The 18,373-nt window shown below is 59.0% G+C and overlaps 1 protein-coding gene across 10 annotated transcripts; it reads left to right on the forward strand.

The window, feature by feature from the left end:
* The first annotated feature begins 803 nt into the window (after positions 1 to 803).
* CAMSAP3 (calmodulin regulated spectrin associated protein family member 3) lies at positions 804 to 17,399 on the forward strand. Of its 10 annotated transcripts, none has more exons than XM_086409555.1 (19): positions 804 to 1,100; positions 7,872 to 8,125; positions 8,503 to 8,625; positions 8,741 to 8,836; positions 9,035 to 9,067; positions 9,953 to 10,000; positions 10,266 to 10,404; positions 11,225 to 11,364; positions 11,440 to 11,533; positions 11,624 to 11,687; positions 11,836 to 11,909; positions 12,223 to 12,292; positions 12,388 to 13,861; positions 15,126 to 15,265; positions 15,347 to 15,654; positions 15,980 to 16,079; positions 16,430 to 16,542; positions 16,623 to 16,741; positions 16,829 to 17,399. In XM_086409555.1, the coding sequence occupies exons 1-19, from the start codon at positions 953 to 955 to the stop codon at positions 17,132 to 17,134; spliced, it is 3,843 nt and encodes a 1,280-aa protein (XP_086265681.1). In that variant the 5' UTR covers positions 804 to 952; the 3' UTR covers positions 17,135 to 17,399. The 10 variants fall into 10 exon arrangements, with proteins under 10 accessions (XP_086265681.1, XP_086265687.1, XP_086265684.1 ...); XM_086409561.1 differs by having other exon boundaries at positions 12,439 to 13,861; XM_086409558.1 differs by having other exon boundaries at positions 11,624 to 11,675.
* Positions 17,400 to 18,373: the final 974 nt, after the last annotated feature.

Raw genomic sequence — 18,373 nt, forward strand, 5'->3', positions numbered from 1 at the left:
TGCAGATATACCCAGTAACAGCCACTCAAACACACTCACAGCTACAAGCCGTCACACTCTATAAATACACATACTCAATTTTTCACTTATCCTCCTTCATTGACATTCATCACACTCTGATACATAATACAAGTGCATTTAAATGCTCACAAATAGGCACACTCACAAGCACAATGACAAAACACACTCCTGTTTTCTAAGGACACAGGCACCTACACAATATAGATCCTTGAAAACACAACACTCATGAAAATCAAGGACACACACAATCGCTGTCACACACTCACACAGATACGCACATGCAGACACCCTCAAAGACACTCGTGCACCACCCAAACACTTGCAGAGACCATACACTCGTGCGAACACAGACACCCGTTCTTGGACGCTCCCAAGACACAACGAGAAACAGGTGCACCCACGCGCGCGCTGCCTCCGGGGCCAGGAATGACAAGCTCACATTCTCATCTAAGGAAACAACACTTGTGCCTGCACCCACACCCGCAAGCCGAGGGTCCCTCATCCTCCCCCGTGCGCGCACACAGACAAGCGCGCGCGGGCGCGCACACACACACACACACACACACACTCCTCCGCAGCCTCCCCCGCCGCCACCGCAGTCTGGGCCCGCCCCACCCTGCGGCGGCGAGGGATCGGGCGAGGCGAGGGGACCGGGAGAGGCGAGGGGACCGGGTCAGGCGAGAGGACCGGGTCGGGGGCCAGGGCCGGGGGCGGGGCGCACCTGGGCTCCGCCCCGGGGCGGGGCCGACGCAGCGTCGTGAGCGCGAGCGGCCGCACCTGGCTCGCCTGCAGTGGTGGTGGTGGTGCTGGTGGTGGTGGTGGTGGTGGCGGTGGCGGCTGTGGTGGCGGCAGCGGGCCCGGCCCGGGTGCGAGCGCGGCGAAGCCCAGCCCGAGCGAGCGCGGAGCCGGTGCCCGCAGCCCCCGCGCCGCCATGGTGGAGGCGGCGCCCCCGGGGCCCGGGCCGCTGCGGAGGACCTTCCTGGTGCCCGAGATCAAGTCGCTGGACCAGTACGATTTCTCGCGGGCCAAGGCGGCGGCGAGCCTGGCGTGGGTGCTGCGGGCCGCATTCGGGGGCGCAGGTACCGGGGCCAGGGGAAGAAGGGGGCGGCAGGTGCGGGGGGCGGGGCGCCGCGCTGGGGAGGCCGGGGCCGTGGGAACAATAGCGCCGGCCGCCGGGGGCGGGGGGGTCCCCGGGCCTGGGCCCCTCGGCGCCGGGCCTCTGGGCTTCCTGCTCGGCCCGGGCGGTGGACTTTGCCCGCGCGGCTGCGGGAGCGCGGTGGGGGTGGGGCCGTCTGCCCAGCTCCGCGCCACGAGCGGGGCGTCCGGGTCCCCAGGTGAGCCGGGCAGGGTCTGTGGGCCGAGTGGTGTCCCCCAGGCGAGCCTCGCCTCGCCTCTGGCACGTCCTCCCCCCACCCTTTACACCCTTATATCACGCGCCCGCGAGGACCCCCGCCCCAGTCCAGGCCGGACACACACACCCGGCGTCGGCCCTGCCTGCGCTGCGGGCGACGAAGGGAGCTCCAGGAAGCCCCTCTCTCGCCTCCATGGCCCCGGCCGGCGGCTGGCAGCTGTGACTTATTGCCCCATTTTACTCAGGAGGCGGGCGAGCCCGGCAGAAGGGAAATGGCTTATCCATGATCGCCGGGAGTGGGGGCCAGGTGTGGGGCCTTGTCCCACTTCCTCCCCAAGACCCACATGTGTGGAGACTTCGGGCCACCCCACGGGGGAGGAGGATGCGGGTACATCCCTAGGATTTGAGGCCCAGGGCAGTTTCAGTCATGGCCTCATGCCAGAGCCAGGAGTCAGGGCCTGGCCATGGGGAAGAGGAGTTAATTAAGGTCTGGGCCTTCTGGGGGGACGCCCTGCCCGCCTACGGGTCCTGCCCACTGGTCTTGGCACCAGCTGAGCACAGCCCATCCCCCCTTCAGTGGCCTTCCCAGATCAACCTGTTCTGGGTGTGGGTCTTGGTGACAGCTGTCCATCTGTCTCCTGGTTCCGCCTGAGCCTGTCTTTTTCTCCCAGTCTCTTTCCCTGCAGTCTCCCAGGCAGGGCCCACTCTAGGGCCCACCCACCCCCAAATACCTGCTTGAGGAAGAGAGGAAGGCTTGGCAGGGAGAGAGCCCAGCCTGCCCCAGTCCCCCCATCCCAAGTTATGAGGCCACAGAGGACTCAGCTTTGGGAATCAGCTGGGTTTGAGTGCCACATTCCCCCAGAATGTGGACGAATTAACCCAATTCTCTAAGCTTCTGTTGAGTCCTCTGTAAAAGAAGGCATGTATTCACTTTGTTTTCCATTTCACAATTGTCCACTAAGTCCCAGGGCAGTGCTGGGGTGAGTGGGGTCCCAGTTTCATCTTTCACAAGGTGAGACAGACAGACCATGGGATTCTTCTGTGTCTGGCCCACTATACACACTAAGTGGATGTTGCTATTTCTGCTGCCATGACCAGTGGTATTTTTATTAATAATATTATTTGTCCTCTGTCCAGGGGACAGAAGAGAAATTACTATTACATTTTGCAGAAAGAAAAGTCAGGTCTCTGGGAGGATGCCCTGACTCACCTGGTTCTGTTTTCACTGACTCAGCTCCCCTGAATTGTGTGATATGGTCCCGGAGGGTTAAGTTCAGTCTGTCCCCTCACCCATGTTCTCTGAACAGAGGGGGACTGAGGAAGGGGAGACCCCAGGCTCTAAGCAGGAAGTGGTGAGCAGACCCCTGCTTGATCCATGAACTCTGGAACTCTCTACTGATGCCTGTTGGGTGCCAGGCCAGTGCTGGGCTCTCAGGACAGAAAAGATGGGGATGAACTCTGGAGAGAGGACGATGGGACCTGAAACCAGACCGTTGCTTCTTCTAGTGATAAAGCTGGTGATGTCCAAGCAGTGTGGAAGAGGGCTGCCAGCCCTTGCAGAGGGGCTAGGGGAGGAAATCCTAGAAGTCTTCCAGGGAAGGGAGGAGAAGGGACAGACAGCTCACTAGAGGAGAGAGCGTTTGGACCTTCAAGGGTGTGTAGGAGTTTTCTAGGGGGAGGAGACCCACAGGGAGTTCTCTGTGCCGTGCCCAGGAGTGGCTGGGGGCGATGAGGGAGTCTGGTGCCGTTGGAGAGGTCCTCTCAGGCCACATGTGGGGATCTGAGGGCCCTGGGGAGCTGGGGAAGGTGTTTGGGGACTGACAAGATGAGATCAGCTATGCAGTTGCCCCTCTGGGGAAAAATGGCTAGGGGGATGGGGTCTTTCTGGTGGCCCGGGGCACAGGCCTGAGGAGGTTGGGCAAGAATGCAGGCTAGTGGGCTCCACAGTGAGCTCAGAGATAAGATAAGGAAGGGTGCCATCTTTACACAAGTTTGGGAAGCGCTACATGCAGTCCCTCAGGCCTCCAGAACCTCCCTGTGATGCTCTAGGGAGCTAGGGTCCTGTCGGCTCCACCCTTTACTATCTCTTTGGATCTTGGCCAAGTCATATTAGCTGTCTGGGTCTATGTTTTCCTATCTGTACAATGGATAAGTTTCATAAGAATTCCATGAGCAAGGGGGGTGGGAGGAGGCTCAAGAGGGAGGGGAATATATGGATACTTATGGCTGATTCCATATCAGCGGTGTGTGGCAGAAACCAATACAACATCGTAGAGCAGTTATCCTCCAATTAAAAAAAGAAAAGGAATGCCAGGAGCAGATGCACACAAGGCGGGTGGTCCAAAGACTAGCTGTGCTGTCCAGCGTGGTAGCCACGAGCAACATATTGTTGTTCAGTCACTTACTTGTGTCCATCTCTTTGCAACCCCATGGGCTGCAGCACACCAGGCTTCCCTATCCTTCACTATCTCCTGGAGCTTGCTCAAACTCATGTCCATTGAGTCGGTGATGCCATCCAACCATCTCATCCTCTGTCGCCCCCTTTTCCTCCTGCCCTCAATCTTTCCCAGCATCACGGTCTTTTCCAATGAGTCGGCTCTTCGCATCAGATGGCCAAAGTTTTGGAGCTTCAGCATCAGTCCTTCCATAAATATTCAGGGTTGACTTCCTTTAGGACTGACTGGTTTGATCTCCTTGCAATCCAAGGGACTCTCAAGAGCAACATGTGGCTGATCTGACTTGTGAAAGGCTGTCAATGTAAAATACACAGTGGCTTCTGGAGACCTGGTACCAAAAAAAAATGTGAACATCCCATTAATAATGTTTTTATGTTGACATGTTGAAATAATATTTTGGACATATATATATATATGATGAGATATATTACTAAGATATATATTACCTATATATATATATTGGGTGAGATATATTATAAGGTCTTGTTACTCCTTGCTGCTTTTTAAACGGTGCAATAGAAAAATTTAAACTTCTTGTGTGGCTCGTATTCTATTCCTGTCGGACAGTATTAAGTGCTCCAATACACATAGCATAGAGCCGTAGTTCTCAACCGAGGATGAGTTTGTCACTTAGGTGCCATGTTTGGGAATATCTTTGGTGGTCACTATTAGAGAGGACAGTGCTCTTGTCAGCTCTCGAGGAGAGACCAGGAAGTCTGCTAAACATGTTACAATGCCCAGAACAGCACTCCCTGCCCCAATTCCCCACACCTACAGCCCCACTAAACACAAATCATCCAGCCCCAAATGCCAGTTGTGCCTCGGCAAAGACACACTAGTATAACCTAAGTACTTGATAAACATTGTGTGTGCTTGGGTTGTGTCTTACTCTTTGCAACCGTATGGACTGTTGCCCACCAGGCTCCTCTGTCCCTGGGATTTCCCAGACAAGAATACTGGAGTGGGTTGCCATGCCCTCCTCCAGGGGATTTTCCCCTCCCAGGGATCAAACCCACGTCTCTTGTGTCTCTTGCACTGGCACGTGAATTCTTTACCATTGCACCACCTGGTAAGCCCCTGACCCTGGAAGCCCCTTAATAAACAGTAGCCATCGGTAGCTCCAGCTCAAGTTGTCATCTTCAAGGCCCTGACAAGTCCTGCAGGAAAGAAACTTGTTTCATTTTGCTGATGAGAGCAGGAAACAAACCTGGAGCTAGAGAGAGAGGGAGGAGGGTTTGGCTTCAGGGGATGCCAGGAGCTGAACCCCGGTGAGTTGAGGCTGGATGTTGGAGGTGGGGAGAGAGAAGGAGGGATGGTGTTCTCTTACTGTGATGGGAACAGAGAGAAGGAGAAGGATGCTAAGGATTAGGGGCAATGCCTGAGCTGCAGCAGGAGGCAGTGCTCAGATGACTATGGAAGCCATCATTGTGGTGGGAAGGAGGTGGAGAGAGCATGTCCATTGACAAGGCTGCTCAGACAGAGCTATCAGGAGCCCAGCAATGAAAAGGCATGGGGGCAGGCAGCCAGGCTTGAGTGGTGAGAGAAAGAGAAAGAGATAGGATGTTGGGAGACACCAGAGGGAGGAAGACTTCCCAAAGAAGGAGATGCTCGGCAGAGAGCCCAGGCAAGATAGTGGGCTTTGGAACGCCACTGCTGGCCTTGGGAAGGCTGGGAGCTACAAGGGAAGGAACGGATGGGGGAGGAGTCCGATCGGGAGTAGAGTGGAAGGAAAGAGAACCTGGACAACTTTTTTCTTTTTTTTAATTGGAGTATAGTTACAATGTTGTGTTTAGTTTCACATAAACAGCAAACTGACTCAGTTATACATACATATATAGGCTTCCCAGGTGGCGAAGTGGTAAAGAACCCACCTATCAATGAGGGATATGCAAGAGACATGGGTTCGATCCCTGGGTTGGAAAGATCCCCTGGAGTATGAAATGGCAACCTGCTCCAGGATTCTTGCCTTGAAAATTCCATGGACAAAGGAGCTGATGAGCTAGTCCATGGGGTTGCAAAAAGCTGGACATGACTGAACGACTGAACACACACACACACACACACACACACACACTCATTTTCAGATTCTTTTTCAGTGTAGGTTATTACAAGATATTGAGTATAGTTTTCTGTGCTCTGCAGTAGGTCCTAGTTGGTTATCTAGTTCATAGTACTATATATACATTAATCCTAAATTCCTAATTAATTGCTCCCCGCTTCCCCTTTAGTAACCCTAAGTTTGTTTTCTGTCTTGTTTCTGTTTTGTAAATAAGCCCCTTTGTATCATTTTTTTAGATTCCACATATGGAATATTCCACATATTCCAAGCGATGGGGTTTGATATATGTGTTTCTCTGTCTGACTTCACATAATATAATCTCTTGCTCTGGAGAGCTTTTCCTTCAAGGGTCAGGGAGATGGCCCAACTCTTCACAAGGTTTGGGTATTAAGTGGGAAGGTCAAGTGTGAGTTTAAGGGGTGGGGAAAGATCAGGGAGGGGCAGGGAGGGGTTGAAGGCAAGGGTGCCTGGGTCCTTGTAGCTGAGGGCCAGGACCCCGGGGGAGCACTGCTGTGAACTCAGGCACCTGAGGAAGGCCTGGTATGTCACGTTCAAATGTTTCTGAACGGTACAATCCTGCCTCCTCGCATTCTTCCAACACAGGCAGAACCCACGTGTACAGAGCAGCGGCTCTGACTGGGATAAGACTTGGGGCCTCCCTGGAAGGCCCAGGAGGGCAGATCTAACCGAGTTGGATCCTCCTCCTCTACCTCCCGAATCTTCCTAGTGGCTCTGATTTTTCTCCTCCTCACCCTTGGGTTTTACTTGGTTGGGGTTCTGCTACTGCCCCCCTCCCCCTGGGGCTTCCTCAAGCCTCCTCGTCTTACCTTGCCCCTCTCTTTCAGAGTTTCCATGGCTGCCTCTAAGTACCCGGCCCTCCTGTACCCCCATCTCAGCCAACACCCTCTTTCTCCCGCCTGTCTTCCCCCTCCAGATAGGGCTCTGGGTGCCTCTCTTCCCCTCCCCGCCCTTCAGTCACCAAGTTCAGGCCATTCACCCCTCTCAACGTGTTTGCAGTCTGTCCCCTCCTCCATTCTATGCCCTTCCAGCCAGCCCCCTGCTCCACAGCTCATCCCACCTCCAGCCTCCACTCTTAAGGGTGTAGTCTCCTTGAGACCTGGGTTTGAATCCCAGTCCCAACCTTTTTTTTTTTTATTTTTAATATTTATTTGTTTGGATATTTAGTTGTGCCATGCGAACTCTTAGTTGCGGCATGTGGGATCTAGTTCCCTGACCAAGAGAGTGCAGAGTCTTAGCTACTGGCCCACCAGGGAAGTCCCCCCAGTCCCAGCCTTGATCAGCTGTGTGGCCTTGGTGCCTAGGTCTCCTCATCTATAAAGCGGAGTTACCACGTGTGCCCAGGCTGCCTCTTCCTAGGGTTGCTGTAAGGGGAAGCACCGGGGAGGTCCATTAACCCTTCGAGTCACTGTTGTCCTTAGGTGAGGGCGAGAGGCGTGGCTTCAAGACCCCGCCTATCTGACCTCCATTTCCACTCTGGGTCCAAGAGCCCGCCATCTCCTCTAGGCATGGTGCTCCGTCCCACCCACCGTCTCTCCTTTGTATGCAGAGCCCCCTGCCAGAAACTCCGTCATCCCTTCCTCTGGGAAACTCCTCTGCATTTGCGCCTCTCATCTTAGCCCAGCTCCCCTATTCTCTCATCTTGGTGCCATCCTTCTTGGTACAGACCTGCCCCAACCCACACCCCACCCACCCCTGCTTTAATTGGGGCCATGTAATTGTATGTAAGGGCTTCCCTGGTGGCTCAGACGGGAAAGAATCTGCCTGCAATGCTGGAGTTCCGGGTTCGATTCCTGGGTTGATCCCTGGGTCCTGGAGAAGGGAATGGCTACCCACTTCAGTATTCTTGCCTGGAGAATTCCATGGACAGAGGCGCCTGGTAGGCTACCTAGTCTGTGGGGTTGCAAATATAGGGGTTTGTGCCCCGTGCCCTGACTCTGCCATTACCTCCACTCCGCCCCCGCAGAGCATGTGCCCTCGGAGCTGTGGGAGCCCTTCTACACGGATCAGTACGCCCAGGAGCATGTGAAGCCCCCGGTGACACGGCTGCTGCTCTCGGCCGAGCTGTACTGCCGGGCCTGGCGCCAGGCGCTGCCGCAGCTCGAAGCACCCCCTAGCCCCTCTGCGCTTCTGGCACTGCTGGCACGGAGGGGCACAGTGCCTGCGCTGCCCGAGCGCCCGGTGCAGGAGGCCGACCTGAGGCACCAGCCTATCCTCATGGTAGGCCCCGCCCCTGCCCAGCCAGGCCCCGCCCCACCAAACAAGGTCCCTCCCCCACCAAGGCTCCGCCCATCAGCCCTGGCTCCTCCTACCAAGTCAGGCACCTCCCCAAAAGGCGCTACTCTGGACGCCAGATCGCTAAGGCCTAGTTTGTGACCTCCAAGTATTCTGGCCTGGAGAATTCCATGGGCTATATAGTCCATGAGGTCTCAAAGAGTTAGACACTGAGCGACCTTAACTTTCCCTTTCAAGCTTGGCCTGCTTCCCAAGCCCGTCCCACTGTAAGCCCCTCCCACCTCCAGGTTTTTCCTGTTTCTTTTCCCTTGGAGGCCTCCAACCTGTGCTCTGGGCTCACCCTTCAGCCCTTGCCCCTACAGGGAGCCCATCTAGCTGTCATTGATGCCCTCATGGTTGCCTTCGCCTTCGAGTGGACAAAGACACTGCCTGGTCCCTTGGCCCTAGCCAGCTTGGAGCACAAGCTCCTTTTCTGGGTAGACACGGTAGGTGGGGGTTGGGCCAAGATGGGGGGGGGTGGGGTGGGGGGGTGGGGGGGGGAGCCGGAGGCGGCCAGGACCGGTCCAGTGACTAGAGTGCTAACGTGTCCCTGCTCCGCAGACCATCCGGCGGCTGCAGGAGAAGACGGAGCAGGAAGCTGCCCAGAGAGCTACTCCAGCGGCCCCTGCAGATGGGGTGGCCCCAGCGCAGCCTTCGGTGAGGCTGGGGTGATGGATGGAAGGAAGGAGGGAGGGGCGGATCTTTGAGGGCTGGATGGGTAGGTCGGGGCTGTGCCTCGAGGCCATTCCTGCTCTTGGCGGGGTGGAAGTGACTCTCTCTCTCTCTCTCTCTCTCTCTGCCGCCTTGCCTCTGCCCACTCCTGCCACACTCTCCTCTCTGCCTCTCTGGCATCAGTGCCCCACACGCTGGTACTGGAAGCTGGTTCCTGTAAGTGGGGCTGTCTTTCTGCCCTGTCTGCCTGCCCCGCTTGTCGCTGTCTGTGTGTCTCTTTCTGCCTGCCTGTCCCGCTCCCTCTCCTATTCTCCCCTGCTCCCAGTTATGAGCAAAGGAAGTGGGACCCAGCCCTGGGGGACAGAGGGAAGCCCTTTGGGGAACCAAGGCAAGAGGGTCATCTCTGCTCTTACTTCTCCCCTGGTATATGACTCCCCTCCCAGTAATCCAGAGGCTTGTCCACCTGAGCCGAGGTGGGGAGACCTCTGGGGCTTCTGAGGGGAGGACCCCAGCCCATCAGACACATGGATCCTGACCCCAGCAGGCAGGGCACAGGGAGAAGACCCTTCTGGCCAAGAGGAAGATCCTCAAACCCAAAAGAGGGGAGAGGAACCTTCCTAACTGAGCCTCCAGCTTCCCTAAGGACAGCTCTCTGCTCCCAGCTCTGGAGGCAGTGGGGTGTCCATCCCTGAAGTGCAATAAGGGGAAAGTGACCACTGCAAGTGGGGTGAGGGTGGGGGCGCTTTGGGCTGAAGCCCCTGCCTTTGCTCACTTCAGGGCCTCCTCCTTCCCCCCACCCTAGGGCCTGGGTCAGGGGCTCCTCTCCTGCCTACCTGCTTCCTCTGCTTGCCCTCCCCCAGCCAGGGCCTGGGTCTTTTGAGTGGGTGGGGGAGGACTTCCTGCATGAGAGGCTGCTCTGTTGGGTCCCTCCGTGCTGGGAGGTGCTGGGGTCCCCAGAGCCGGCCAGAGCACAGCCAGGGAGCTGGACGGCCAGGGCTCAGGACAGGGGTCAGGGCCGTCCCCCATCCCGGAGGTGTGCTTGGGGGCCCAGCAAGTCAGCACCCCTCCCGCCCCGCTGACGGCTGCTCCTCTCCCCCCCAGCACGCAATTGCCTTCTGTTTGAAGGAGTCGGGGAGCAAACCCCCCATGGTAATGTATCCCCCACCCCAGGGTCTCAGGAGTCCCTGCCCCCAGCCCCCGCTGCTGGCCTGGCTGCTCGCGGACACCTCCTCTGCCTCTTGCTGCTGCCCTTCCCCACCCTGCTCCAGGCTGGCCCCCCTCCCACACTGGCTCTGGGACCCCCCTGGCTTCACGCCCCTTCGTGGTGGAAACCCCAGGCCTCCCCACACAGCTTGCATGACCACGGACTTGGAGGCCAGCCTGACCTCTGACCTGACACGGCTCCCACCCGCAGATTCGATATCGCAAGGACCGTGCGGTGGCCCGACGTGCCCCCTGCTTTCCGACGGTGACCAGCCTCCAGGACCTGGCAAGTGGGGCTGCGCTGGCCGCCACAATCCACTGCTACTGTCCCCAGCTCTTGCGACTTGAGGGTGAGTGAATGGGTCTGAGCCAGATCCTGTCCCGACGAGCCTGGCACCCAGGCCTTGGCTCCTGTCCCCAGAGTATCGCAGAGACTGTTAAGTGTAGCTCCCAGGATTGGCAGATCTGAGTTTGAACATCTCTCTTCTATTAATGAGCTGTGTGACCTTGCCCAAGTGTCTAAACGTCTCTGTGCTGCCTATAATTCAGTGTGTGTTAGTTGCTCAATCGTGTCTGACACTTTGTGACCCCACTGTAGACTGCCAGGCTCCTCTGCCCATGGGATTCTCCAGGCAAGAATACTGGAGTGGGTTGTCATGTCTTCCTCCTGGGGATCTTGCCAACCCAGGGATCGAACCCAGGTCTCCTGCATTGCAGGAAGATTCTTTACCATCTGAGCCATACTGTGTGATTCCATAATTCAGTCCTGCAGCAAATGTGAGTAGAGTAGAAACTGTGTGCCAGATCCTATTGTAGGCACCAAGAGATCCAACCAAAACAATATGGACCTGCCCCTGGCCTCAGGCGGCTCACATCCTAGCTGAGAGAGAATGAACCATAAGTTCATCTAGAGGAATATTCTGGATGTTAGGTACTTTGTCAGGTGCTGGGTAGTCGGAAGCCATTTGAGTTGAGTTCTAGGGGGACTAGCATTCCAGGCGGTGGGGACAGTAGATGCAAAGACCTGAGGGACAGCCAGCCTGTCATGACACCCACCTTATGAAGGGGGCCCGGCTCAGCTCATCAGTCGAAGGTGTCCGTGTATATTGTGTGCTGGGACCCCGTCCTCCTTCCTGGAGAGCCAGGGACCCAGGCATCCTGTCCCGACAGAGGTATGCCTCAAGGACCCCATGTCTGTGGCGGACAGCCTGTACAACCTCCAGCTGGTGCAGGATTTCTGTGCCTCCCGCCTCCCTCGGGGCTGCCCGCTGTCCTTGGAGGACCTTCTCTATGTCCCACCACCCCTCAAGGTAAGGCTACCTCGTGGGCCTCATGGGCATCCGGGGCTGTGGGTCCGGGCGGCTGACCCTGCCTCTCGCCTCCAGGTCAACCTGATGGTGCTGCTGGCTGAGTTGTTCATGTGCTTCGAGGTGCTGAAACCCGACTTTGTGCAGGTCAAGGATCTGCCTGATGGTCATGGTAAGGCCTGGCCCTGGGCCTGGGGTGGGGTGAGGTTGAGGGGGATAGTGGGAAGACCAAGCCCTGCCTGACCCTCTGCTCTGTGTACAGCCGCCTCCCCCCAGGCCACAGAGGCCTCTACTCCCCAGAACAGCGGCAGCAGGTACATCCCCTGGTGGGTGGAGACTTCCCAGCCACGACGGGTTCCTCCTCCTGCTGGGTTGGCTAGAGGGAAGGTGTTGGGGGGATACTCTGGTCTCCACTCCCAAGGGGGGAGGGGCGGGGGATGGGGGGACCCTTGGCTGACACACCTCTCTTGGCAGCTCTCCTGTCTTCAATTTCCGCCATCCACTCCTGTCACCTGGTGGCCCCCAGTCCCCACTCCGAGGATCCACAGGTGAGGGCAGGGGGATGGCTCGTCACTGGAGATCCGCCCCCCCACCCCCCGACACCCAAAGACTGCCCCTGCTGACCTCATGTGGGCACCTTGTGACCCCTCCATTGGGTCTGTCTGGTACCTGAATGACTTCCTTGGTGACATTCACTGGCCCCCAGTGACCTCCTCACAAGGACCCCCTAGTGACACCACGTGGCCCCCAGCTATCCATCCACATAATGCCCCATCAGTGACTCACCCACTGACACCCCATAGCTTACCCCACCCAGGGTCCCCAGTGACCCCAGAATGACCACTCATCACCCCTCCCCAGGCTCGCTGAAGTCCTCCCCGTCCATGTCCCACATGGAGGCCCTCGGCAAAGCCTGGAACCGTCAGCTCAGGTGAGCACATCGAAAGGGCCCAGGCAGTGGAGTCAGAGGGGCCAGGTGGGGCCTGGACCTGTCCCAGGGGCTGACCCTTCCCTCCGGCCGCCCAGCCGTCCCCTTTCCCAGGCCGTGTCGTTCAGCACCCCCTTTGGCCTGGACAGCGACGTGGATGTTGTCATGGGAGACCCCGTCCTACTGCGCTCCGTCAGCTCAGACAGCCTGGGTCCCCAGCGCCCTGTGCCAGCCCGGACCCCCGCGCAGCCACCCCCGGAGACTGGCGACCTGCCTACCATCGAGGAGGCCCTGCAGATCATCCACAGTGCCGAGCCTCGGCTGCTCCCAGATGGGGCTGCCGATGGCAGCTTCTACCTCCACTCCCCTGAGGGGTCCTCCAAACTGCCGCTGGCTTCCCCCTACCCACCGGAGGGGTCCTCGAAACCACTGCCTGACGGGCCCACCAAAGTACCTGCCTACTTGCCCCACCCCGAGGGCCCCTCAAAACCAGCTCCCTGCCCAGCTGGGGAGGTATCAAAACCACCAGCCCTGCCTGAGGGCTCCCCAAAGGTGGCAGCTTCATCCCCAGCAGCCAGCAACTCTGAAGTGAAGATGACCAGCTTTGCTGAACGCAAGAAGCAGCTGGTGAAGGCCGAGGTCGAGGCCGGGTCCCCGGTGGCCACCCCGGGGGCACCGGAGGCCCTGAGCTCGGAGATGAGTGAGCTTGGAGCCCGGCTAGAGGAGAAACGCCGGGCCATCGAGGCCCAGAAGCGACGGATCGAGGCCATCTTTGCCAAGCACCGCCAACGACTGGGCAAGAATGCTTTCCTGCAGGTGCAGCCCCGGGAGGCCGGTGGGGAAGCAGAGGCAGAGCTGGGCCCGGCCCCTGGCGGGGAGCGGCCAGCAGGTGAGGGCCAGGGTGAGCCATCCCCACGGCCAAAGGCGGTGACCTTCTCACCAGAACTGGGCCCGGTGCCCCCCGAAGGACTGGGGGACTATAACCGGGCAGTGAGCAAGCTGAGCGCGGCGCTGAACTCTCTGCAACGGGACATGCAGAGGCTCACAGACCAGCAGCAGCGGCTCCTGGCCCCACCCGAGTCCTCCACAGTCGCCCCTACTCCCGCTGCCGCCGCGTGGGTCATCCCCGGTCCCACAGCAGGCCCCAAAGCTGCATCCCCCAGCCCCGCCCGGCGCGCCCCAGCTGCCCGGCGCAGCCACGGGCCGGGCCCCAGCCCCGGCCCCAGCCCCACACCCCGCAGCCCCAAACACGCGCGGCCAGCAGAGCTGCGGCTGGCGCCCCTGACCAGGGTGCTCACGCCCCCACACGACGTGGACAGCCTCCCCCACCTGCGCAAGTTCTCGCCGAGCCAGGTGCCGGTGCAGACGCGCTCCTCCATCCTCCTGGCCGAGGGGCCGCCCCCCGAGGAGCCCGCAGCACGGCCCGGCCTCATCGAGATCCCACTGAGCAGCCTGGAGGAGCCAGCAGCTGAGGACGAGGGAGATGGGAGCCCCCCTGGGGCTGAGGACTCCTTAGAGGAGGAAGCGTCTTCAGAGGGAGAGCCCCGCACCGGACTGGGCTTCTTCTATAAGGTGAGCATCTGAGCAGGTGGGGGCGGGGCCAGGTGGGCGGATGGATGAACGGACGGATGGGCAGACAGGCAGGTGGACAGGTGGTCGCATGGATGGGGCTTTCTCAGTGTATGACCAAACAGATAGAGCTGGTAGGGGAACAGAATGGATAGATGGTTAGCCAGGTGGGAGAGGCAGACCTACAAGGTGTGTGTGGTCAGATGGACATGTAGATGCGGTGGGTAGTGGGGGAATACAAAGTAAGTGGTAGACAGATGGACAGGGGTGGCCCAGTAGACGGATGGGTAGGTGGGTTACGGACAGGTGAACAGGAATAGGCAGATCAACAGATGCGGCTGGCATCTTCCACAGCATCCCCTCCCTCCTGTCCTCTCCTCCCCACTGCCCCCAGCATGGCCCTACCAGTTCCTCTTTTGAACTTTCCCATATCCAATCACTCTTCTTCCTGTCGGCATCCCCAGCCTGGGCCAGCACCTTTTACTTGGACACCAGCAGTCTCGTCCTGATTGGTCTCCACTGCCCACCCCTCACCACACCAATCCCTGACCACTGTGAACTGAGCAGTTAGCATTTATTTAAAATGTAAATTAGACCTTGTCACTCCCATCTGTGGGCTTACCCGGTGGCTCAGACAGTGAAGATTCTGCCTGCAATGCAGGAGACTGGAGTTCAGTCCCTGGGTTGGGAAGATCCCCTGGAGAAGGGAATGGCAACCCGCTAACAATATTCTTGTCTGGAGAATCCCACGGACAGAGGAGCCTGGCGGGCTACAGTCCATGGGGCCACAGTCGGGCACAACTGAGCGACTAACACACATTCCCCTATTTAAAACCCTCCTGTGGCTCCCCTTTGGTCCTAGAATAAACTGGCCTCCCTGCTCCACACCTGCTCAACCTGCTGTGGTCTCAGGGCCTTTGCACTTCCTGTTCCCGCCCCAGATTGCACTCCTCACCACTCAACCCCACCCAGTTCAGTCCACCTCATTCTCCTAGGCTGCTTCCTCCAGGAAACCTCTCCTGGTATCTCCAGACTAGGATAAATCCTGCCCCACCAGTGTGCTCACCAGTGTTGCGTCCTAGCTGGGTTGAGGCCTTTGTGTGCCCAGAACCCAGCATGGGGTCACACACACAGCAGGCACCCGCCAAATGCCTTCAGACCAATGACAAAAACTCAAGGACATGTGAGTGACTGGCAGGCTGGGTCGAAAGAGACTCCAGCCGAACCAGGGGAGGGACAGCCAGCTACACTTGGTGCCTGCCCCCAGGATGAAGACAAGCCCGAGGACGAGATGGCCCAGAAGCGGGCCAGCCTGCTGGAACGGCAGCAGCGGCGGGCAGAGGAGGCGCGGCGGAGGAAGCAGTGGCAGGAGGCTGAGAAGGAGCAGCGGAGGGAGGAGGCCTCGAGGTGAGGCTGAGCTCAGCCCAGGACCTCTGCCCCCGGCAACCCTGCCACCTGTCTGACTGTGTCCATCTCCTCTGTGCATAGGCTGGTCCAGGAGGAGGTGACCCCCAGCCCCCCTGCACCCACAGCTCCTACGGCCTCTGCTGCAATCCCAGCCCCAGCTGCCCGGGCCCCTGCTGAGGAGGAGGTGGGCCCCCGGCGGGGGGAGTTCACACGGCTGGAGTATGAACGCCGGGCCCAGCTGAAGCTGATGGACGATCTTGATAAGGTGCTGCGGCCCCGGGCAGCAGGGAGTGGGGGGCCGGGCCGCGGCGGTCGGAGGGCCCCTCGGCCACGCTCTGGTTGCTGTGATGACTCGGCCCTGGCTCGGAGCCCAGCCCGTGGACTGCTGGGTGAGGCCCCCAGGGGGCAAGTGGGGCGGCTTGGGGTATATACACAGGGCTGCGGTGTGGGGATTCAAGGCTTCCAGAAGGATGTGGGGGCCATAGCAGGGTAAAGGGTACTGGCTCAGAGTTCTCTCCGCAGCTTAATAGGTCAGGCACTGCTTCCCTACAGCCTGGCTTAGGGGGGACGGGGGGTAGTCAGTGTGGGGTGAGGGTCTTAGGCAGGGTTGACCCCCATGTTCCTTCTCCAACTGGCCAGGTCAGGCCCCCTAGGCATACGTGGACGTAAGGGGGTTTGGTGGGGGGTGCCTGACCTGACACCCTCTGCTCCCAGGCTCTCGGCTCAGCAAAATCTACTCCCAGTCCACCCTGTCTCTGTCCACGGTGGCCAACGAGGGCCCCAGTAACCTTGGTGTGAAGAGGCCCACGTCTCGGTGAGTTTGGCCTGGACGTGCATGTGCCACATGCCTCTCGGAGTGTGCGTGTGTGTGTGTGTGAATGCATGCCTAGGAGTGTGATATGGCACAAGGAGCCATATGGTGATATGGTGCCAGAGATGAAAGGTCACACACCTGAGACAGAACCTAAGGATGCATCTCTCTGCTCCCGTATTCAGCGTGCCCAGGGCTGGGACCTGGCCCTGCAGGGACTTAGGAGCACAGATGGTATCTGTGGATACATCCTGCTTTGCCATTGTCCTGGGCGCACCCTTCCTCGGTCTCACTGCATACTGACTTCGTCCACCACTGACCGCACCCCCACCCCATCCCACCTTCCCCCGCAGGGCTCCATCTCCATCTGGCCTCATGTCCCCAAGCCGCCTGCCCGGCAGCCGCGAACGTGAGTGGGACAATGGCAGCAACGCATCTTCCCCGGCCTCAGTGCCTGAGTATACGGGTAGGTGGTAGGACTTTCGGGGGTGGGGGGGTGGTGAGCACCAGCCCCCACCAGTCCCTGCTCACTGCCCTGCCCCCTAGGTCCGCGGCTGTACAAGGAGCCGAGTGCCAAGTCCAACAAGTTCATCATCCACAATGCCCTGTCACACTGCTGCCTGGCAGGCAAGGTGAATGAGCCACAGAAGAACCGCATTCTTGAGGTAGGCCCTTGCCGGGGCTTTATAGGGGGATCAGGGGCAGGTGGGGGGTCTCTGGTGGCCTGGCTAACTGTGTCTACCGCCCACCAGGAGATCGAGAAGAGCAAGGCCAACCACTTCCTGATCCTCTTCCGCGACTCAAGCTGCCAGTTCCGGGCCCTGTACACATTGTCCGCAGAAACAGAGGAGCTGTCACGGCTGGCGGGCTATGGCCCCCGCACGGTCACGCCAGCCATGGTCGAGGGCATCTACAAGTACAACTCAGACCGCAAGCGCTTCACGCAGATCCCCGCCAAGACCATGTCCATGAGCGTGGATGCCTTCACCATCCAGGGACACCTCTGGCAGAGCAAGAAGCCCACCACTCCCAAGAAGGGCAGCAGCACCCCCAAATAGCCCCATCCTGGGTGGTCCGCAGGCCGGGCCCTGTGTACTCCGACTGCCGCCCCCTCCGGGGACCAGCCCGGAGGACAGTCAGTCGGTGTTCCTGGGTCCTGTCTGTCCCCGACCTTGTCTGGGTGGGGCTGGAGTCCCCACCCCCTAATTTTTGTCCCGTCCTGCTGTGGGGGCTGAGCTGGGAGGTTCAGGGACTCAGGGCTCAGCTCAGTCCCCCCCAACCGTCTGTCCTCCCCACCTTCTTGAATAAAGTAATTTAAAGAGAGCGAGACTACTGGCCATCTCCTCGAGGCTGGCTGGGGGGCTGGGGACATCTCTGCAGGAGAGGTTTCCCACACTCGCCATTTCCTGTCTCCCAATTCTCTCTTGATCCTGCTCCAGCCTCTTGTCTGCCCCCTTCGATGGCTCTGGTGCAGCTTCTGCCAAGGTCTGGCATGACTCCCCTGCCCGGGCCCCATGGCCGATTCCCAGCTGCCTCTTAGCTGAACTCCTGGGCACCTGGGGCTTCCGGCCAGCCCTCCCCACCCCCACTGGCTTCATTTTCCTCCTCAGCCTGGCTGTTATTATCGGCCCCTCCTGTCATTTGGTCCTTGGCCAACTACTAAACTTGATCTTCTCTCCCTCACCCCACTGCCTACGTTTCTAGACTCGGTGACTGCCTCTGGGCCAGGGGGTCCTGTTGCTCTCAGCCAAGCTCCAGGTCTGAGGTTGCTGCCTTGGCGTGGCCCCCGGATGTCTCAGGTGGAGGAGCTAAGTCATAAGCTCAAGTGGGGAACCTCAGCCTCCCCAGGGTCACCTGATCCTGCACATTCGCCTCCTGAAGGCCTACCTGCTCACTCACTTCTCTGTCCCCATGACTGCATCCCCAGTCACCTCCTGCTACCAGCCGGTCCCACAGCAGTCTGCCTGGCCTGTTAAGGGCACAAATCTGATTAAGTCCCTGAATGCTTCAAATCCTTTAATAGCTTAGAGCCCGATAATGGCTTCCCAGAGCTTAGGACTAAGGACCACGCCCTGGCCGTGGCCCAGGGCTGAGGTCTGGCTCCTGGCTGCTGTCCAGGTAGAGAATAGCCTTGCTAAGATCGCAGAGGTGGTCAGGGCCTGCCTGCCTCCAAAGCTCTCAGACTAGTAACCTCCCAAGGGTGGAGGGTGCCGCCCTCGCCCAGGGAGGAAGGGTTCGAGGTGGCGTGCTGTCTACCTGCTGATGGGAAGCGGGACAGGGCCCCTCTAGGATCAGGC

This window comes from Bos grunniens, chromosome 7 (genome assembly GCF_055505025.1).
Source record: "Bos grunniens cultivar Pamir isolate PY7600 chromosome 7, Bosgru_T2T1.0, whole genome shotgun sequence".
NCBI lineage: Eukaryota > Metazoa > Chordata > Mammalia > Artiodactyla > Bovidae > Bos > Bos grunniens.